Genomic DNA, 23645 nt, shown 5'->3' on the forward strand with positions numbered 1-23645 from the left:
AGTAAGCCCCCAATACCAACACTTTAAAGCTCTAAGAACATTCTCACGTGTGTGCACACCATGGTGCATCATCTCATGTGACTTTGACACCAACTTTACATGTCACCCATAAATGTCTCTACACCACCACCTTCCCTTTTACAAATCATAACACAAATAGCCTTTGTGCCAACTAACATCCAACAAGCATTTATATACAAGTACGATTCTCATCAAGAATTTACTTTGTAACAACAGCCAACCAACCACAGGATTGAATAGTCTGCACACATGCGAGCAGGACATACACTCACATGTACACACACACGCACGGGGGACAGGACTGCTTCTGATCAACAGTTTCATGTACTTGATGACTGCAGCCTACCTATCGCGGACATCTGCAGCAATTTGGAGCTCAAAATGCCAAATATTTTAGCGCCCCCGCCCCCCCCCCCCCCCCCCAAAAAAAAAAAAAAAAAAAAAAAAAAAAAACTAGCAGGTATCAGCTCTTCATATATACTGCAATGCATTGATCCATGTGAGCAAAGACTTCAGACCCTCTTCATTAGAAGGTGAGCTAAGATTCATCGCTTCTCTGTCTTCTCCTTCAGCTTACCACGGCTTTTACTCTTCTTAGCAGTGGCATTGCCTTCTGGCTTTTCTTTTTTCTCGGCTCTGGCTATATTCATGCGATGCTCTTGAATCTACAAAAACAAAACATTTTCACATCTTTAACGTGCTAGAAACATAGAAATTGGGTCTCTACCGCTTACAGGTGTGTAGCCTGGTGGTGAGGAATGTCGTCTCCTAGGACAAAAACCTAGCTTTTTGAATTTTTTTTTGAAACCCTCTCTCTGCTAATGCGATTTCCCAATAATAGCTGGATGTCGTATCCGTAAACATTTATAAACACCAGTAAGAATACCTCAGCCAAAGTAACTTCCGCTGCAGCAAAGTCAATTTGTAGTCTTGATGTGCTTGCAGCAAGAAAATCATTCTCTCTGCATATCCTCTCTATCTGTTGAGCTGTTGAAAATTCCAAAGGCTTATCCATTCCAGGCACTTTTCCTCCCCATTGAGGTCTTGGTGTGAGACGGCGAGTTTCAGCTGCAAATGCATCAATTTGGGCTTGAACTTGATAAATCTTGTCCCCAAGATCCAGGATCTCTGCTTTTGCAGCGATAAGGTCGGCCTTTGAAGCACTGCAAAAACATACCTCTGATGCTGTAACATCCAAAAGGCAGAGAAAACCCAGCCTTGAGGTGAAACTCACTCATGTTGCAAAGCATGTGTGGGCACCTAAAGCACACTTGGGCACCTTAAGCCAGAGTATATCTCATGTGCTCAAGTTAAAATCTCCTAGAGAACAAATAAGAGAAGAAATGGCCCGCACCTTTCTGCAACCTCACACTGAGATGCATGGAGAAACGCCTGCGCATGTTGGAATTCATGAACAAGTTGCATGTAAAGTGCCTTCAGCTTCTCATACTCCTCAACTTCAGAGGCCTTATGGTTTTCACCCAAAAACACAGCGTTATCATATGAAAAGCAGTAGCATCTTACACAGAGATCATTATACACATCATAATATAGCTGTAGGATCGAATCAGGCTAGCACCTTTGTGGCATCTAGTTGCTGAGCACACCTTACTTCATGCCTTATGTCTTTAAGCTCCTTCTTTAGCTTCTTTATCTTCTCGCGCAACCCGTTTACCTTCCAAATCCCTGACAAACATCAATTTTAAATACGTGTCTCTCCTCACCAGAACAGCTGTTTTGGAAGTTTCTTTTTTTTTTGTGTGGGTTACATATTTAGGTGCCAAGGTCCAAAGTCGTGCCCGGGCACCGTGGTGTGATAGCCACTCGGACAAGGGCCACCAACATTTGTTTTGGGGTATGAACTCACACCCCTTCTGGGAAGGATGGTGCAATAGCCACTGGGGAAGGGGCTGCCAACAGCTGTTTTGGGGGTTCGAACTCACACCCCTTCTTGACAGCATGGTGCGGACAGTGGCCAACTTGAGCAAGGGAACAGCTGTTTTAAAGCTAACAAAGGGGTGTCCAAAGCAAACCTTTTCTTTCTCAGAACTTAGAGCTTGCACTGTTGCTGAGATTTTTTCCTCCAATTCATTGCTTGCAGAGTTGGCCTCAGTAAGCTCATCTCCCAGTTCCTGTACATTGTCAAGAAGTAAGGGGAAACAAAGTCTCCTTGGTGGCAACGGCAATAAAAACCATTGTATGTAAAGGTTTTATTCACGAAGAACAAACCCCTTATCAATCTACTCCAGCACATTCATTGAAGCCTTTTATAGAGTCGAAAGAAAAAGACACCTGTAGCTCTCTTCTTGTATCTACCAAGTCATTGTCTTGCGCTTGGACACTGGATCGCCAGGATGAATTCTCTGCTTCCATTTGGGCAACTTCTTCCTCCAGTTCATGGGTCAATTCAAAGTAAGCTCCTGCCTGCGAACTACAGAATAACTCAATGCTTCCTATCTAGAAGGCAATCTTCTGGGCTTCAAGAAAATGGGCAGACAAGGCGAACATTTCTTTTTTTAAAGAGGAATTGGGAAGGAACCTGCTTGCTGGAAGCACTCCCACTGCTATCTCGAGCGTTCTGATACAAAGCACTCCGCAGCTCATCGCAAATATGTTGCAAAACACAGGAAAACGGGAGCTTGTTTTGGCAAAGCTCCTCTAGAACCTTCAACAAGTAGGGAAACCATTCTTATCGTCACATTTTAGTGTAATAAAGCTATCAGACCATCACACCACATACCACTTTTACACTGTGAACACAATTCAAGCCATAACTCTTGCAAACTTGAGAAGTAATCTTCAGAAAGCCTTGATGAAAAGCAGAAACTATACAGACAAGTGCATAATACATGTACAACAAATACATACATGAAAACAGGCATCTGTTCTTTGTGCATCAGGAGACTCGTTGAAGGTATTCAAAGCACTGCCATCTAAGTTGAGCAGATCTTCAAGCTTAGCCTGGTGGATCAACAACAAGACCATATAAAGCTTTCCAACTAGCAAGGATGAGAAGAAAGATAATGATGAAAAGGATATCAAATAATGGGAGAAAGGGAAGCCCTGGGTGGAAGAAATACCGAACATGGAGAGAATAGAGAATGTGTGTTGGAGACCTTAGTCTATGTTAAATCGGTTAACTTGTCAAAGATATCCCATGAATCCTACACAACCACTAAGTTCCTAGATCAACCTGCATGATCTTGAGACCAAGGAGGAGAAGCAAATTCATTCCCATCCCAGACCATATATCTGCACATGTATGGCAGGTTCTAATGCATTGGATACATGTATCACACATGATAATTGGAGTCTCTAACTGCAAAAGAAAAGCTTTTCAACAGGCTCTAATGCATTGGATGCATGTATCATACACGGTAGTTCGCGTACACGATAGTTCGAGTCTCTAAAGAATATAGCAAGGGGGAGGGCATCATACTTAATACATCTGGATGGCATGCTGCATTGAATACATCATCATGCATGGATCATTAAGATCTCTAACTGCTAAGGGGAAGCAATTCGGCATGCTCTTATCATTTGGTTAGTCCAACTTCTGAAAGGAACAATGTGTACAGCATGTACAACAAGCCATAGTCACAAGGAATGGGGATTTTTAGACTCGGGAATGTTGGGGATGGTAGCATCTTCCGGTTCCCATTCCCGTCCCATGTCACTCTATAGTCACAGCCTACAGGGAATGGCCATTCTCAATCTTTTCCATCCCCGTCCCCATTTCGCATCCCATGTGGCTATGCAACAAGCTCTTAAGCATTGGATTAGTCATCATTATACATATATTATACATAGAAAGCAGGAAAGCTTTCAGCATAATCTTATGCATTGAGGGATACATGTATTATACATGATATTTCAAGTCTCCAACTCCTAAACGGAAGCTTTTAAAAGGACAGCACAAGGGAGGGCATCATAGCCAATACATGTGGGCAAGTACGTGACAGTTGTTGCTCCGGCAGAAAGTGCGCCACCAACTCTCTCCATCACCACCGTTCCGTGCAAGTAATGACATGGCTCTTTGCTGTGTCCCTGCTCGTCACCATCAACCTTGGAATCCCATGTCACAACCATGACAGCCAGGATTGTCTCTGGGTTCACCTTCTCCAGGTTCCACCAGTCACCAAAAACGGCTCCCCCACTGCCATTCCCTAACCTATGATGATGGCTGAAGTCTCTTTAGAAAGATATGAAGACAAGGGCATGGATTATTTACCTCACAATGTCTGGCGAAGGAGAGACTGTCGGAGTTCCAACGATGACTAGACCTGCGAGCAGAGCAGTTCTCATCATTCTCGTCTCCTGCTACGTATTCCTCTTCCTCTTGCTCTTGTAAATCGGGCAAGGGTGTAAAGCTGCACTCCTTCTCCTTCCGCACAAGGTGGGGATTGGGAGGTACTTTCCTGGCTACGGCGGAGGCGAGATCGCACAGACATTCTCGCTTGGCGCAGGACTTACCGTTGTTGTTGTCATTGTTGCTGCTTGCTTTAAGATTTTCTGGCGGGACGCAAGCTCTAAGGTCCAGCGGGTGCACAGGTTTAGGGTTAGGGTTTGCAGGCCGCGCTGTGCCATGGATGTGATTAGGATTTTGCCTGTGCCTCTCCCGGATCTGTTGGAAAACTTCCAGCATTTTCTCTTTCTCTCTCTCTCTCTCTCTCGTGTGCCCGAGCGGGCAACAAAACATACGGGAAGGAGGCGAACAGACACAACGCTTCGCATCAGGACCATTTTCAAACATTTGAAATATACATGGGCGTACTCACAATTAACTCTCCAATGAGTGGAAAACTGAATATATTCATTAATTCATTAACTCTCCTATAAATTTTGAAGATTTAGTTATAATTGGATTAAAGTGTGGAAAAATGTCTGTTTCAAATTACAATTTCCTCTTCAATCCATAACTAAACGAATTGATGGAGTGCTCTTAAAAATAATAATTTCCCAACTAGAGGTGGAAAGGCAAGCAGAGTTAAATTCAACTTGAGAATCTTGTTCAAGGGAGGCAAGCATATGATAACCATTGAGCAGAGGTATCACACATGAACGTTGTGCGAGTGCCAATGTAATTTTATATGGAACTATACTCGTAGTAATTCGATATTGAAATTGGTGATACCATAACTCATATAAAAATCTGTGTGGTATTTGGAAAATGGATGGTCCGCACAATAATGTGTTTTTGTAGCTCGGTGTGTGTGTGTTTTGGGAGTCGGGGGGCTGGGAGGGGGGGTTGGGGCTGGGGTTTATGTACAAGTATATAATGATGGAGTGTCAAGCGTATATAATTAATTAATTAATGGGGCTCATAACTCTCTCTCTCTCTCTCTCTCTCTCTCTCTCTCTCTCTCTCTCTCTCTCTCTCTCTCTCTCTCTCTCTCTCCTCCATCGCTCCATTGCTCTCTCCACGGCTCTCTACCTCCTCCATCGCTCCATTGCTCTCTCCACGGCTCTCTACCTCTTCCCCCTGCATCCACCACTCTCTCCCTCTCGCCCTTGGATCGCGTCCTCTCTCTCTCTCTCTCTCTCTCTCTCCTCCATCGCTCTCTCCCTCTTCACCCTCTCCCCCTATAGGAGCATGCATCGGCCATGTCGTGGTCCTTTAATCGCCGGTAGAGTACTCAAAAAAGGGCCATAATATTTTAAATTTAACTAAAATTTTAATTTTCACTAAGGTCCTTGCATTTTAATTTTTCTCCCATTTTAACTAAGGTCCTTCCATTTTAATCTTTCCCACATCTAATTAATTAATGTGATTTGAAATTTGGCACCCACCCCCATTTAAACTAAGGTCCTTCCATTTTAATCTTTCCCACGTCTAATTAATTAATGTGATTTGAAATTTGACACCCATATTTGGAGACAAGTATGGACAATTGAATGAATGGGAGAAAAACAAGTAAAAGTGAAATATGATACGTGAGTTGAGGTGAGTGTGAATTTCACATGTTGGATACTAGACATTGGCCATATGCTCCTCAATAAGGGCTATGAGTTCCATTTTTATCTATGTAATGAGGGTACAAAGATGCTTGAAAATATCCTCATTTAAGGGGTTGTGTGTACTCCATCCCTCAACAGGTCTATGATGTCTTTAAATGTAACATCACATGTATTTACAAGATTTCACTAAGGGTGCATAAATCTATAATATAGAGGGCTAGTCCATTGACCAAGGTGGCCAATGTGAAGTGAAATAGGCCTAGGGAAAGTATTAAGGCATTAACTGTTGAATGGAAGTGACATGCTTGATTAAGTTTCCAAGAAGTAAGTGTACACATGGAAAGAAGTAGGCAAGGTAAGGATGAAGCCCAACAATGATTATAGCCCATTTCCCTTATGCTAGGCAAGGGGGGATTAAGTGATAAGGGGGCTAGAGGCACAGTGCATGTGAGGAGGCTTGGTCAAGGTTGGGAGGTAAACCAAGGAAGAAGCCATCTATACATATATGTGTTGTTATCTATTGAAGCAATCTTTCTATATTAAATTTTATATTATGGTTTTGTAGGCTCTATACTTGTTGTGTTATCATGTTGAGAGCTTATAGGAAATATGTAACTGGTGAACCCGACACACTTGATTTTGCTACAACTTCCTCTGCGCAATAAGGCATTTTGCAATGATGGGAGCCCAATTTAATTGGCAACGTTAAATTAAAATTGAGAATAATGTTCAAGGAATGCATGAAGAGTAACAATTGTGAGATGTATTGCATGCAACTATTGCACCCAAATGTGTAACTTGTGCAATGTTACACTTCTCATAGAATTGTGTTGCTTATAAATAGATATCGAAAGTGTTGCTACAACTCATATTAAAATTTGTGCAGTAATGTGGAGTTTGGTGAGTCACATAACGAAAAGTTTTTGCAGTTTCAAAAGAGGGGAGCCTTTAAAAAAAGCGAGAGAGAGAGAGAGAGAGAGAGAGAGAGAGAGAGAGAGAGAGAGAGAGAGAGAGAGAGAGAGAGAGAGAGAGAGAGGGAGGGGGGGGAGGGAGGGAGGGAGAAGGGAAATACATAACAATGTATATGATGATACAGTGCCAGAGTGTATATAATTGGATACAAACATGGACAAGCGAATGAAGTTAATGCGTCAAGTTGGCATATCATGTTTAAATGACATCCTTGTGCAACGTATTTGTGAATGCTATCATGGTCAACAAACAAAACCCCTTAACCCTAAACCATAAACCACCCTAAAATATGCATAATAATTGTGGACAAGTACATGATGATGGATGATAATGGAACGTCAAGTGTACATAATTAGAGCCAAATGTGAACAAGTGAATGATGTTAAAGTATCAAGTTGGTGTATCATGATTAATATTCATTTGTTCACAATGTATTAATGAATGCTATTATGGTCTTCAATACAAATTAAAATAAGGTGGTAGCAACTTTGAGGGTTAACATGGTTTCACCCACTCGACCTCCGTAAGGCACTTTGCCATCTTACCCACTCGAATAGGCACCTATCTTTTGTAAGACCGTGCTGGAACATATAAAGCAACCTTACCACGGGCTTAATGTCAAATAGGGAAAATCTAAGGGCTTTATATACATACTTACTTTAAGACTAGTAATAGTAGCTAGACCATTTTTAAGTTTAGTCAACTTAGGGTGAACACTACTCTCTTCTATATATAAGAATTTTGACAGTAAGCAATACACATTCATTTCCTTGCAATAAAACGCTTGTGAGCTCTTCTTGCTTTCCAATAGGTTTTCTTATGGGATGCTTCTTCTCATTGGCTTCTTGCTTTATAGCTTACTTTATTGAGAGTGTAAGCTAGTCTACTTCAAAAATCGATGTGAACCTAAAACCATATAAAAGTGTATATATCTTGCAAAATCAAATATGTACAAGGGAGCTTTCACATGTCCTAAATAATATATACATCGTCAATAAATATGGATGGCATCCAAAATGAATGAATGGTGCTTATTGTTACAAAATGAAATAATATTTGTCAACACTCAAAATTGATCATCTTAAAATATTCCTGATCACCACCAGCTCGTCTCCATTATCCAATCCAATGATCTACACTTACATCAACTACGCCAATCAATTAATAAATTAAGTGATTAAAAATATAAAAAACCATACGAAACTCATAATATTAAAACGATGCAAACCAACGTATGTATGGATTTACTCGTGTATGCATAAAGTAAGGTGCGATCGCCCAGATTTAGAAAGGCATCCTAATCTAAACCCATCTAGGAGAAGCCATAAAAATAGAAAATGTGGAAAATATATATTCCATGAATTAACTCCAATTCATAAATAATAATAAACATGGGAATATATATTCCATGAATTACTCCTCATAACATGCCCCGAGGGTGACAAGTAACTATCCTCACTTGTCACAAAATCATAAATAATCATCATGGACTAGTATAAACATAAGATGCAATCAAGGATGCATAGGCAGTTGAGGGCATGATCAGGTAGCCATTGAGAAACTTTGATGAGGTGACCTTTATACTTGACTAAATATCGATGACAAATATTATGTTTTCTTGTTGTTGTCTAAATTTCTAACAAAAAGGGTTAATAATACAAAAATATATTCAAGAAAGGAATGTGTAAATATAATGAATTAGTTTGATGGTAGATATGTTGTTGTCTAAATTTCTAACAAAAAGGGTTAATAATACAAAAATATATTCAAGAAAGGAATGTGTAAATATAATGAATTAGTTTGATGGTAGATATGTGAATAAAAAGTTGGAGCAAAAAGTAATGGTTGATGTGGTACAAAAATACAAGTGTGATTCTACAATCCTCGAAAGATGTGTATGCATCACGACAAATATCTTTTCAGGGGCTAAGTGGGATTGAAGGAAATGTAAGTGAGAAAGAAAGTGTTCATGATATATGTGGGTGTCGTCTTCGACTCTGTATCTGCGAATTATTCCATGTTGATGTGCTACAAAATAAAAGTGTGATTCTACCATCTTTGAAAGACATGTGTATGCATCGTGATAAATATATTTTCAAGAGGTAAGTGGGATTGAAGGAAATGTAAGTGAGAAAGAAAGTTTTCACAGCATATGTAGATGTCGTCTTTGATTCTGTATGTGCGAATTATTCTATGTTACTCCATGAGTTGAGAAAATTGAATATTTGGAGGAACTATATAAGTGTTGCCCATGGGGATCATGACAAAACATGCTTCATGATCGTTCATCCAGATCTTTGACCATTTGTCTTTGGGTTTGTCATTGAATATTTGCAATGATGCCTCTGGTAAGTGTGTGTTGCGTGCAAATATATAAGCAAGGTCCCTACATTCTACCGTGGGTTGTAGAAGTTTGGATGGTTGTCACATAATGGATTATGAGGAAATGGAAGAGTCATTGCAATGTCACTAAATATTCTAGCAAAAATAAAGTCTCAAATATGTTGGTTGTAATAAATAATGTTACCTTGATTTAAAGTGGTATGCTAAAGTGTTTAAAAAATATCCAATTTATCACAAAATTTTTGGAAAATTTTATAAAGTTTATTGAGTATTTTTTGTAAATTTTTGGTAATTTTAAGAGATTGAGCTTAAAAAGGGAAATTTTGGGCAAAAAGAATGGTTTTTGGAAGGTTAAAAGCAATTTGGAATTTCTAGAAAATTTCGAGAGATGGAAAAATTTGCAAAAACTTTGTGGGGTTGAGGGTAGAGGATTCAAATTTTCTATTGAGAATTTGTAAGGGTTTTTGAAATGTTAAAGAAAGGCTTTAAAAAGCTTATGAATCATTAAGCTTTTATTAAGATTAAAAAGCTTTTAAGCTTTTAATTTTAAAGCTTTATAAGTTAAAGCTTATAAAGGAAAGCTTTAGGTAGCCAAATCGTGCAGCGTGCAAGGCGAAAATAAACAAAGTAACTTAATGGAAATTTATGTGCCGTGTGCTGTTTGGAGAAGGGGTGAAGATGAATAGTAAAATAGAGGTGGCTGATCGGAAAGAGGGTTGGAATTCAAAAAAACCACTTGGGATTTTTGGGCAGCTTTATGGGTGCCTTTGAGAAATGAAAAGTGGTTTTTCATCTTGGAATAACTCTTGGGTCAAAGAAGTATGCATTTTTAGTGCCCAATGGATAAAAACAAGCTTCCCTTTGAAACCATAGTCTTGCCTATTCTTTGCAATTGTAAATTTACCTTTGGTTAAGCTTCTTTCACCTCTTTTTCCACTAGCTCTTCATTGCTTTCAATTGTTGCAATCACTCTTGGCTTTGATACCATTACTGTAGGAGGTTGACATGAACCCAATGAAGTGATTGTAAAAATATTAAGTACCAAAAATATAAATAGAACAAACAATTGCTCAAGACACAAGATTGGGTCCAATTTACCCTCACACAAGAGTGAGCCTACGCTTCCTCTTGGTGTACTTAAATATATTTCTTGAGATAACTTTTGGGGCAGAAAATAGTATCCTTTTACAAATATGTTGACTTCTTCAAGAATAGCTTGCTTCAAAAATCACTTGCTTTATTGAGTGTGCAAGCTAATCTACTTCAAAAATAGATGTGAACCTAAACCCATATAAAATTGTACATATCTTGTAAAATCAAATATGCACAAGGGAGCTTTCACATGTCCCAAATAATATATACAAATAAATATGGATGGTGTCTACAATGAATTAATGGTGCTTGTCACAAAATCAAATAATATTTATCAACACTAAAAATGGATCATCTCAAAATATTCATGACCACCACCATTTGCCTCCATTATCTAACCCACTTACATCAACTACGCCAATCAATTAATTAATTAATTAATAAAAAATATAAACAACTATACGAAACTCATAACATTAAGTCGATGTAACCAATACTCCCATGCATGTACTGATTCACGTACATACACGTGAATTAAGCTGCAATGCTCATTCGTATTTAGAAAGGCGTCCTAATCTAAACCTGTCTAGGAGAATTTATAAAAATAAAAAATGTGGGAATATAATTCCATGAATCAACTCCAATTCTTAAATAATAGAAAACGTGGGAATATTTCATGAATTAACTCCTCATAATAGATGGAGACTAGCCTAGGGCTTTAGCTCTATTCTTTTATCCATTCCAAGCTATTGGATCACCCAACATTACATGGTGTCAACTAGGAGGTCACACTCCAAATGGCATATGGTTTTGGAGCCTTGCATATGTTTACTTTATTGTTTTCATTTTATTTTGAAACTTATTTCTATTAGGGAATTCTAGTTTCATATCTTGGAAGGGAAAACCATGGTTTCTTAACCTTTTGCATAATTTTGAAGCTCATAAGGCTTTGATCTTATTGCATTGAAGAGCTAAGGAATAGCCTAGCAATTGTGATAGCCTAGCAATTGTGATTAGGCTTGGAATCCATTTTGAAACATAAGCATTGAGCTCCAAATATTATAAAGAACCTAGTTTTTATTGGTGGATAGATGGTTGATCAGGGTTTGTAAGAAGTGAGGTTTAATTCTCAAGGATGTTTTGTGGAAGACTTCAAAAATCAGTATCGCTTGGTTACAAGGATAACAGAAATGGCAGTATATTTACTTGGGATGTGAACATACCTGAGGTGGTGAAGGTAGCCATGTTTGTGCATGGGACAGGTGTTATTGTAAATATTTACATATGACACAAGCGCATTAGTCATGTGAATATGCAGCCCCAAAATATTGCAAGTTTGTTGAAGTTTAAGGTTGATGGTATGCATAAAGTATGTGAAGCATGTCAGCTTAGTAAGCTAGCCAAACATGCTTTCCCACATGAAAAGTATGCCAGTGCAAGGCCACTGGATGTTATAGATTTGGATGTATGATGACCGAGCAAGACTGCAACAATTATAGGTTGCACATATTATGTTACATTCATTGATAAGATCACACTAGGAAAGTGTGGCTTTATTTCATGAAGGAGAAAAGTGAGGTGTTTGCTCACTTTTAAAGATTTAAAGCTTTGGTTGAGAAGGAAAAAGGCATCAAATAAAACGCGTGAGATCGGATGGTGGGGAAGAGTATTTCTCCAATGAGTTCAATGATTTCTTGAGAAAGCAAGGATAGTTCACATGTAGGTAGACTCCGTAATAGAATGGTGTTGCAAAAAGGAAAAATAGGCACATTGCAGAAGTGACATGTGCCTTAATGTTTGAAAAGATATGCCAAATTATTTTTAGGTAGAATCAGCACAACAACTATTGTTTACATTATGAATAGGACCCCCACTACAACTGTTCATGGTGTGATGCTTGAACATGAGTTTACGCGATCATAAAACCAGATGTGTCTCACTTGAAAGTATTTTGGTGTATTGCATATGTGCATGTTCCCAATGAAGTGAGAACAAAGTCAAAGGCAGAGAAATACATCTTCATTGGTTATGCTTTAGAGTAGAAAGGTTATAGATGTTATGACCCTACCACTCATGAGATGCAAGTAAGAAAAGATGTCTTTAATGAGATGAATAGCTTGTATGCACTAGAGAGTGAAGGCAAACGAAGATGTAGATGTAAGAAGTAATGATGCTACCCCACATGTAGAGTAGCAATCACATGTACTTAGTGGACCTAGAGAGTAGCAGTCACATGTAGAGTAGCAATCACATGTACTTAGTGACCTAGAGAGTCCTCTAATAGTGGATCCAATGTTGGTCCATTGTCAAGAAAGTTGAAGATAGATGTAGGTACACATGTATCGAGTAAAGGGAAGGAAACAATAGATTGACCTTTTGTGCTTGATCTGTTAGCAAGTCACTCATATGTGGATGGTGACTAGTGTGGCTCCAAGCAGAGATTTGATAAGGAGCTTGGCACTCCGTCAATGGTTACTCTTGGTGGTGCAAGGAGAACCAGGCCTGTTTTGACGACACATGGCAGTGATCTAGGTATACAAGAGTAGGTATACAAGAGTTAGATACTATATTGATGACACGCTAAGATATGATGGATATACAACCCATCACAAAGCTTACAAGATTAAAGAAATATAGGAATTAGAGACCCCACTCGTTTTAAGCAATCACTTAGAAATAAAAAATGGGAAGATGCCATAAATGAGGAGAAGGCAACATTGGTTGTAAATGCAACATGGGAGTTAGTGCCTTTACCTAAGGAAAAGAAGGCAATTGGATGTAAGTGGGCATAACTCAGATGGATTAGTGAGCAGGTATAAGGCAAGATTGGTTACCAAGGATTATGTGCAACTCTATCGCATTGACTATGAGGAGACATTCAGCCCGATTTGTGAGAACGATAACAATGAGAGTTGTCATTACTATGACTACAGTAAAGGGTTGGTCTTTACATCAAGAATGCTTTCTTTCACGGTGACTTACAAGAAGAAGTATATATGATGCTCGGGGGGTTCACCTCAAAAAATGTTAGTGTACCATGTGAGTTCAATAGGAGGGTTTTTTTAATTAGATACATTGAGAAAAATTAACAGGATTACATTAACATGAGGGGTTTTTTAATTCAACTTTAGAAAAAAATCCGTTAGTTCATAAGTAAAGAGGGGTTGTTTTATTGAGGGAAAAATTTTAGTTAAGGGGTTTTTTTAATACCTTTTGAACGCAGGTGATACCTAAGGTTTTCTAGTAGTGCACCCCCAAGATATGATGTAGTCTCTAGGTTATGAGAGTGATTCACACCTAAATTTTGTGTGTAGGTTACGCAAAGCCTTGTATGGCTTGAAGTATGCACCTAGAGTATGGCTAAACAAGATTGAGGAGTATCTTGTTACCATTGGATTTTAGATATCCACCAACGCAGATTTTTCACTCTATGTGAAAAAAGCAGATAGAGGGATCATGCTATTAGTCATTTATGTGGATGACTTGATTATCAATGGTGATAGTGATGCTGACATACATGATGTTAGGATGCTTTTGAAACAAAAGTTTGAGATAAAGGATTTGGGTGAGCTGCACTATTTCTTAGGCATAGAGGTGGTGAGATCACCTCATGGTATTTTGTTGTTACAGAGAAAGTATAGCTTGGATATATTATCCAAGTATGGTATGACAAGTTGTAAGCCTATTTCAATGCTATTGGAGTAGAACACAAAGCTTTTTATAGATATATGAGTAAGCTTTTGGAGGACCCCATTGTACAGATGCATAGTGGGTATCTTGATCTATATGACCATTACTAGGCCAGACTTGAGTTATGCTGTTGGACTTGTGAATCAATTTATACAGGCCCTAAGAAACCCACACTTGTATGTAGCTAGATACATTCTCATGTACATAAAGTCGATAGTTGATTCTGGGCTTTTCTATGAGGCTAGCACAGAGATGCAGCTACATGGGTACACAAATACTGATTAGGCTAGTAGTGTCGTAGATAGGAGATCTACTAGTGACTTTATATTTTCTTTTGGGAGTGCTGTTGTGAGTTGGAGTAGCAAGAAATAGCCGATAGTTGCCTTATCCGAGTATAGAGGTAGAGTACAGGGGCTACTATGGCAGCTTGGTTTCAGAAGCTACTTGGTGATATGGGTGAGCCTGTAGATAGGGCTATTTGTGATTTATTATTGACAACATAAGTAGTATACAGCTAGCCAGTAACGCAGTATACCATGCTAGGACGATGCACATTGAGGTGCATTATTACTTTATAAGGGAGAAGGTTTTAGCAAGTGATGCAGATTTGGCATATGTTAGCATAGAGGAACAGTAGGGCTTGACATCTTCATAAAGGCATTGGGCATAGAGAAGCTCCATAGGTTTAGGAGCTTACTTGGACTCTCCCAAGTGTGGAGGCCTTTCTTGTCTAATTTTTGTCTAATTTTTGTGCCCACTTGACATCAAAGGCAATGCTTTTCACATGTGCTGAAAACTAGATAGAATCTCCGACCCCCTCTAATATGTCATTTTAATTGTGGTTTATGAATACACCATTCCCTTTAGAGACATTTCCAGAGATCTGACCCTTTTGATCTGAACCTTCTGTCCCCATGTCAAACTACCCACAAAGTAAAGAAACTTTTAGTTACCCTCTGCATAACTTGTATTGCACAAGACTCGATGTTTGGCTGGCTAATATCAATATAGAGCCCACAATTCATTTCTCTAGAGGACGGTTTTTTTGATCCATTCCATAGCCACTATGGCCCTTATATTGATAACATTGAGTCCCCCAGCTTCCTTCAGCAAAATACATATGCACCAATTAATTTTGGCTTTACCCTTGTCCCAAAGCATGGCCTTAAGCCTTTTATCCAGCCAAGATACAATAAATACCATCAAAGGGATGACCCCATTGCCTACTTGTTGGGATAAGAAGCCTTTAGCTACACACTTGAGAGTTTTTGGTGTGAATGTTATATACATGTTCCAGATGTTTAGAGAACGAAATTAGATGCCAAAAGCTATAAATACATCTTTGGTTATAGAGTATAGAGTCAAAGGGATTGACCCTCAGGCAACATGCAAATCAGATCATAGTGAGCCATTATGTGGTATTCTAGGAAGAACAAGGGAAAGAAGCCTAAAGAAGGTCACCAAAAGAGGTTAAGGATACACACAATGCTGAAGCATCAACCTTTAGGAATATCTTGGAAAATAAGGAACTCACATGTTACAAGTAGACTAATTCCTTAAAAATGAACTGGACCTTGAGACACCTCTCAGAGTATGGCTAGATTTTCTAGTGGGTAAAGTTAAACAAAAAAAGTGTTCATTAGACCTAACATTAGCCACAATATCATGTATTGGGAAACTTGGATATCATTAGGGCAACCAATAGTTATCCCCTCGAGATTGTGTTTTGTGATAGATGCTAGAGGGGACTTATTGAAATCTTAGGCCATTTCAAGTAAACTATACTCATAATAGGTGAAACTATGGATTAAAAGTTATATGTCATCGCTTCATAATGAAATCATCCTTGGTGGCTCTGGATGGGTATGGCCACTCAATATACTAATCCATACAATGTACTACCCTAGATACTCCCAAAGGTATTTTCACAAGAAGGAGCCCTTGAAAGAACTCAAAATTGTAAGAATATGGCACAGTGGAAAGAGATACAGCAAGAGAAAGTACATTAGACAATGCAATAGAGATAATGGAGAGAATTTTAAAATTTTGATTATACCAAATAAGAGATAGGTACAATATGAAAGTGATGTCCACCCATGCAATCTAGTGTAGAGCACAGATGGCAATCTAGATAGACTCTGGATGGAGGGCGTATTGAGAGTATAGGGAATATATGCTCACAAGCATTGGATGCCTTAGCTTGTGCCAACTATGTACATTTATAGTGCTGTAGGTAGTGTGGTGGACGCGTCTAAGATGTGGGCGGCTACATTGCATTAACATGGCTCACCACCCGCGTATCTATAATGTGTCCAACCACCACCCACTAATTGAGGGAATATTCCCTATACCTTTTGTGCCAATAACGCTTGTACCCCTCATCATCTCCTAACCATCAATGGTCATAACTATGACCCCTTCGAGCATCAAAGCTAGGGTTCCCACTAAAGACATGTGCACCAATGGCTTCTCCTTATAATGGGGGCCGTACAAATGTGCACCATACATAAATGTGAGATACATGGTGAGAGGCGGGCATTGAATATATACTAACAACCCCCCTAATGAACTAAGAGTTTCTTGGCCCAATGCCAAGTTCATGAAGATGTTGAGTGAGTTGGTCCCTCCCAAGAGCTTTGCCAAGTTCATGAAGATGTTGAGTGAGTTGGTCCCTCCCAAGAGCTTTGGTGAAGATGTCGGCGTAGTTCTGCTCCATAGTACTCTAGCTCCATAGAACAATACTCCAGCTCTACAATCTCATCCTCGATTAACTCTTGCACATAATGATACTGAATCTCAATGTGCTTCGTGCAAGCATGAAACACAGGGTTCTTTGCAATGGTCATGTAACTCTAATTATCACATTGTAAGGTTGTGGGCTGCCCTCACTAGAACTCCCATATCTGCTAGAATCCTCCTCAACCATACTGCCTCACAAGCAGCAAAAAAAGCGGGCTTGTACTATGCTTCAGGTGAAGAAAGTGCCACTGTGGGTTGCTTCATTCATGAGAACACACCGGATCCAAGTGAGAAGTAATATCCAAAAACTGACTTTCTGGTGTCATAATCTCCAGCCCAATCAGAGTCACAATATCCCACTAAGGAGTCTCAGACATGTATGTAATTCCATACTCAATGGTATCTTTGATGTACTTGAGCACACGCATTGCTGCATTCCAATAACTTTCCCTTGGTTTCTTGGAGAATGTGCTCAACACACCAACTGCATAGAAAATGTTTGGTCTAGTATTGCACAAGAAAATCAAACTCCCAACAACGAGCTTCCTGTATATCTTAATGTCAACCAAAGGTGAAGTGTCCTCAGAAGAAAGCGTAGAGTTTACCTCCATCAGTGTACTTATTGGCTTGTAGTCTGTCATACCAAATGCCTTCAAGATCTTTGTTGCATACTTCTGTTGAGAAATGAAGATCTTGTCAGACTCTTGCCAGACCTCGATCCCCAAACAATAATGCAAGAGCCCCAAGTTTTTCATCTCAAACTCACAGCCAACCCTTTCTCTTGTTTGCTGAATCAAGTCTTTATGGTTGCCTCTATGATAATCAAGTTGTCCACATAAAGAACAACTATCACATATTTGCCATACTTTCTGATTACATACCAGTTAGCATCAGATGCAATTCTAGAAAGATCAATATTTTTGAAAAAAGTATCTATTTGTTGGTACCATGCCCTTGGGGCTTGTTTCAACCCGTATAAAGCCTTCTTCAACATGTAGACCTTATTTTGTGATCTGGGCAGCACAAACCCTGGCAGGCTGGAGCAACATATACCTCCTCCTTGAGATGTTCATTTAGAAAAGCTAATTTTACATCCATTTGAAAAATTGGCCACTTCTTATTAGCATCCAAGGCAAGTACAGTGCAAATAGTGGTCATTCGGGCTGTTGGAGCAAAGGTTTCACTGACATCAAAACCTTCAACCTAGTGATAAACCTTGTGCAACTAGCCTAGCTTTGTATCTCTCCAATGAACCATCCGATTTATACTTAGCTTTCCACACCCACTTGGCCACTTCTTATTAGCATCCAAGGCAAGTACCGTGCGAATAGTGGTCATTCAAGTTGTTGGGGCAAAGGTTTCACTGACATCAAAACCTTCAACCTGTGACAAACCTTGTGCAACTAGCCTAGCTTTGTATCTCTCCAATGAACCATCGGATTTATACTTAGCTTTCCACACCCACTTGGCCACTTCTTATTAGCATCCACCAAGGCAAGTACCGTGCGAATAGTGGTGTGCGAATAGTGGTCATTCGAGTTGTTAGGGAAAAGGTTTCACTGACATCAAAACCTTCAACCTGTGACAAACCTTGTGCAACTAGCCTAGCTTTGTATCTCTCCAATGAACCATCGAATTTATACTTAGCTTTTTCTACACCCACTTGGTGCCAATTATCTTTTGTTTTGGTGGCTGATTAACTAGCTCCTAAGTGTTGTTTTTGATGAGGTTGTCTCATGATTTGACCGCATTGATGCCTTCCACTTTAGATATGCCAAAGCTTCTTCTACATTTGTGGGCTCCTTCACTAAATCAAGGCCATATTGACGATGTGCTTAGAAGACCTTCTCTGCTCCTCTATTCTCTTTGATGTGTGTAAGCCATCTTCTAAAGTTTCTGCAACATCAGGTGGGGGGTTGCGATCATCAAAGAGCTGCCTTACCCATGTAGGAAGTGGCTATCCTTTAGGTGCAGGGGTAGGTTGGTGTGATTTCTAAGAGTCTTCATCATGTGAAAACTCCTCCTCCTTCACTTTTCTGGTGCTTGGGTTGGGCACATGGTGGATTATTTCTACATTTAATGATAAAGTGGGTGGATCCTTGTCCTCCACTGAATGTGGATGCTCCACAAACACCACATCTTGGCTAACCATTATCTTCTTAGCCTCTAGATCAAATAGTCGATATGCCTTTGACTCTGTACTGTATCCAAGATACATTTCTTTATTTTGGCAGTAAGCTTAGTTCTATTTGCATCTGGTATATACATGTAACATTCATAATTGAATGTTCAAGAACATGAAGGCTTCTTACCCGAATAGGCCTCATATGGTGTGATGTCTGTGAGAATGTAAATTGCAGTGTTAATTGCTTCAACCCCAAAAAGAGTCTAGTAACCCTTTCCCTTTCATCATACACCTTGCCATTTCCACAACTATATAGTTGCAGTGTTCCACAACTCCATTTTATTGAGGCGTATGTGCATGGGTGAGTTGTTTCTTGATGCCATGCTTCTTGTAGTATTCATTGAATTCACCCGAAGTGAATTCTCCTCCTCGATCCGTATAAACTTCTTCACCTTCTGTCTTGTCTCATTCTCCACAAATTTATGCTACTATTTAAACTTGCCAAAAGCTTCAACCTTATCAAGGAGGAAATAAACCCACATCTTTCCTACTGTAGTCATCAACTAACAGCATAAAGTAAGAATTTCCCCCCAATGCATTAGTTGACATCTATCACAAAGATTAGCATCATGTACCAATTCTAGAGGAGACTTTGCTCGATTACTGCTCTCTTGTGGAAATGCCTTCCATTGTTGCTTGTCCATCATGGTTCCTGCAATTCTGCAAATGCAGGTAAATTTTTCACCATCCCCATTTTCTACACCTCCTTCAACATAGCAAATCCGATGTGGCCAAATCACTTATGCCAAAGTTTGCTTGTGCTCTTATCTGCAACAACAACAACTATAAGAGCACCCAGCTCGTACAAATTGTTATTCCTCACAACTTTACTAATTGTCTTCCTGTCAATATTTAGAATCTCTGCTCTTATTTTCTTGAAGTGTACTTCAAGGGCACGATCTGTTATTGTAGCAACAACTGAGAGCAAGTTTCTCTTATTTGAGGCACATAGAGCACATCCGACAGCTTCTTTTCTTCTCCTCTATAGCTGCCACAAACGAGATGGTTCCATACCCTTTGGCTCGACATCTAGCATTATTCCTGACAATAACATTGATGGATTCCTGTAAAGGCTGCTAGGGACTATACCAGCCCTTTTTACTGGTCATATGTCAGGATGCCCCACTATCCAAGATCCATGAATAGTCAATAACTGGATGAGTGGATGAGCATACCTCTTCTATAGTAGCGACCTAGAGTTCCAACTTAGCTTGGGCATTGTTGGCTGACCTCTTTTCAAGGGAGGGAAATGAAGAACATTTACCCACATTTCGATCAAATTAGTGTGGCCATTGAAATGGAAGAGCCCTGAAAGCTCTATAACAAGGCCTTGGCCAAAGTAGCATGGGAGACAAAGCACACTTTGGGAGAAAGTGATAAGATTGAAGATCTTAGATAAGTCCCTAAGCACTTCAAGATGTATGATGTTGGAGACTACCTTTTGAAAAAAGCTAAAAGAAGCCATCACAACAAGTGTGGAACACCTTACGATGGGCTGGTCGAAGTTCAAGAGGTAATCTTGCTAAGGCATATGACATGGGAGATTGCCTTGTAAATTTTGAAAAAGCTGAAAGAACCCATGACAACAATAGTGGAAAACATCTTATGATGATGGGCCGGTCAAAGTTTAAGAGGTTAATCTAGCTAGACCTTGCAAAGATATGAAGTAAAAAGAATCTAGGGGATAAGGCTGAAGCTTTTGGAAAGTTTAAACAGTGGCATAAGCTTATGGAAAATGAGACAAGAAAGATGGTGAAGAAGTTTCGTATAGGAGAATTCCTTTCAACGGAATTTGATAGCTACTACAAGGAGAGCCAACTCACCAACTGCTCACACACCTTAGCAAAATGGTGTTGTAGAATGCCATAATCGAACTGTCATGGAGATGGCTCGATGCAAGTTGAAGGCAAAGGGTTTGCCCAATACATTTTGGGCTGAAGCAATCTAACACAACAGTTTATGTCCTCAATTGGAGCTACACAAAGGCACCCAAGGATGTTACACCTCAAGAGGTCTACTCTGGTAAGAAACCTTCAATTTCTTTTTTCAGAACATTTGGCTGTGAATGTTATGTGCGTATTAGAAACCTTTAGTTTCTTTTTTCAAAACATTTGGCCGTGAATGTTATGTGCATATTCCGGATGCATCCAGGACCAAGCTAGATGCCAAAATCAAGAAGTGTATCTTTCTTGGATATAGTCAAGAGTTAAAGGCATATCGGCTTCATGATACAGAGGCAAAGAAGATTGTGGCTAGCCAAGATGTGGTATTTGTAAAATAGCCACACTCAGTGGAGGAAGGAGGTCTGTCCACTCATTAGCCAGAGAAACAGTCCACCATGAGCCCAACCCATCAGTTAAATTTCCTATCAAGGAGGAGGAGTTTTCAGAGGATGAAAACTCTCACACATTACAACAGCCTGCTGATGCACCACAAGGAAAGCCACTTCCAAAGTGGGCACAATTCTTTGATGAGCAAGAAGCCAGAATCTTAAGCAGATGGACCACGTAGATCAAGGAGAATAGAGAAGCAGAGAAGAGTATATGATCTTATTGTCAATATGGCCTTAATGGCTAAGATAATGGGAACAATGAAGGAGCTAGCCACCTTGTATATGAAGCCTTAGCAAATCCAAAGTGGAAAGCTACGATGCAGTCTGAGTATGATAGCATCATAAAGAAAAACACATGGGAGCTAGTTGACCAGCCACCAAACAGAAAGGTAATTGGTACCAAATAGGTTTGGAAAGCTAAGTATAAGGTTGATGGCTCACTTGAAAAATACAAAGCTAGGTTGGTTGCATAAGGATTTGCACAAGTAGAGGGTTTTGACTTTGATGAAACCTTTGCTCCCATAGCTTGCATGATAACTATCAGGGACGGTACTTGCCTTGTACTCACCAAAAGTAGCCAGTGTTTCACATGGATGTCGAATCAGCATTTCTGAATGGCCATCTCAAGGAGGAGGTATATGTAGCTTAGCCACTAGGTTTTGAGATGCTAGGATCAGAAAATAAAGTTTGCAGGAGGCTGAAGAAGGCATTGTACGGTTTGAAACGGGCCCCAAGGGCATGGTATCACAGGATAGACCAATTTTTCAAAAAGATTGGGTTTATAAGAAGTAATTTTGGATGCTAACTTATATGTTCTAAAAAGGCATGGCAAGATTGTTTTTGGTTGTCTTGTATGTAGATGACTTAAACATTTCAGGTGACAATGAAGAGATGATCCAGCAGACAATGGATATACTGAGCCATGAGTTTGAGATGATAGACTTAGGTCTCATGCATTTCTGTTTGGGGATTGAGATTTGGCAAGAGTCATGTAAAATTTTCATTTTTCAGCAAAAGTATGCTTGAGAGATTCTCAAAGCATTTGGGATTACAAACTGCAAGCATGTGTTTACGCTAATGGAAGTGACCATAAAGCTTTCTGCAGAGGATTCTTCATCACTTGTTGACATTCGGAAGTACAAGAAGTTGGTGAGAGGAGTTTGATTTTTCTCACTAACACTAGACCTAATATCAGCTTCATAGTTGGTGTGTTGAGTAGGCTTTCCAACAAGCCATGAGAGAGTCATTGGAAGAAAGGGATGAGGGTACTTAGGTACATCAGAGGTACTCTTGAGATGGGTGACACTTTGACAGGTTATTGTGACTCAGATTGGACAGGAGATTGTGATTCTAGGAATCAATTTCTGGATATTGTTTTTCGCTTGGTCGTCCCAATGCTTTCTCTTGGACCAGCAAAAAGCAACCTACAGTAGCACTTTCTTCCACAAAGGCTAAGTATAAGGTAGCTTGCTTTACTGCATGTGAGGCAGTATGGCTGAGGAGAATCTTGGTTGGCATGTGAGGCAGTATGGCTGAGGAGAATCATGGGAGTTCAGATCAGGGAGGTTACAGTCTTGCCTTGCGACAATCAGAGTTGCATGGATATCTCCAAGAACCCTGTGTTTCATGCTCGCATGAATCACATTGAGATTCAGTATCATTATGTGCAGGAGTTGATACAGGATAAGATAGTGAAGCTGGAGTATTTCTCTATAGAGAAAAACTGCGTCGACATCTTCACTAAGGCTCTTGGGAAGGACCAACTCACTTGGCATCTTCATCGACTTGGAGTTGGGCCAAAACCTAGTCCATCTTTGGGAGGGGGGATGTTAGTATACACTCAATGCCCACCTCTCAGCATGTATCTCACTTTGATGTATAATGCACATTTGTTAGGCCCCCATTATGAGGAGTAGCCATGGTGCATATGTCTTTAGTGGGAACCCCGGCTCAGATGCCGATGGGGTCATTATTATGACCATTGATGATGGTTATGGGTACGAGCATTAGCTGGCAATGGTATGAGGAATATTCCCTAGAATATTTCCTCGGATACCAGGTCCATCATTAGTGGACGGTGTTTGGTGGGCTGCATTCTTGATACGCGAGCGATGACCATGTCTATGTAGTGTAACCGCCCTCGTTATATATGCGTCTACCACACTACGTACGATATATATATGGACATGGTTGCCATGAGCTAAGGCATCCAAGAGCTCACACATGTCATTATAGGCTACATGACATTACCCCCCTTCTAAAAAGTTTTCGTCCATGAAAACAAACTGGGGAAAGTTATTGGTAAGCATATAT

General features: G+C 39.7%; 1 protein-coding gene across 1 annotated transcript; it reads right to left on the reverse strand.

Annotated features, from left to right (window-relative positions):
* Positions 1–450: 450 nt before the first annotated feature.
* LOC147623658 (uncharacterized) lies at positions 451–4753 on the reverse strand. The gene is made up of 9 exons (XM_086820247.1): positions 4253–4753; positions 2890–2982; positions 2561–2686; positions 2314–2445; positions 2055–2153; positions 1601–1696; positions 1376–1488; positions 908–1184; positions 451–686 (listed from the first exon to the last, which is right to left on the reverse strand). The coding sequence occupies exons 1-9, from the start codon at positions 4718–4720 to the stop codon at positions 567–569; spliced, it is 1524 nt and encodes a 507-aa protein (XP_086676373.1). The 5' UTR covers positions 4721–4753; the 3' UTR covers positions 451–566.
* Between the last annotated feature and the right edge of the window lie 18892 nt (positions 4754–23645).

Source organism: Cibotium barometz, chromosome 26 (assembly GCF_041138505.1).
Source record: "Cibotium barometz isolate CiBa-2024 chromosome 26, ASM4113850v1, whole genome shotgun sequence".
Classification (NCBI taxonomy): Eukaryota; Viridiplantae; Streptophyta; class Polypodiopsida; order Cyatheales; family Cibotiaceae; genus Cibotium; species Cibotium barometz.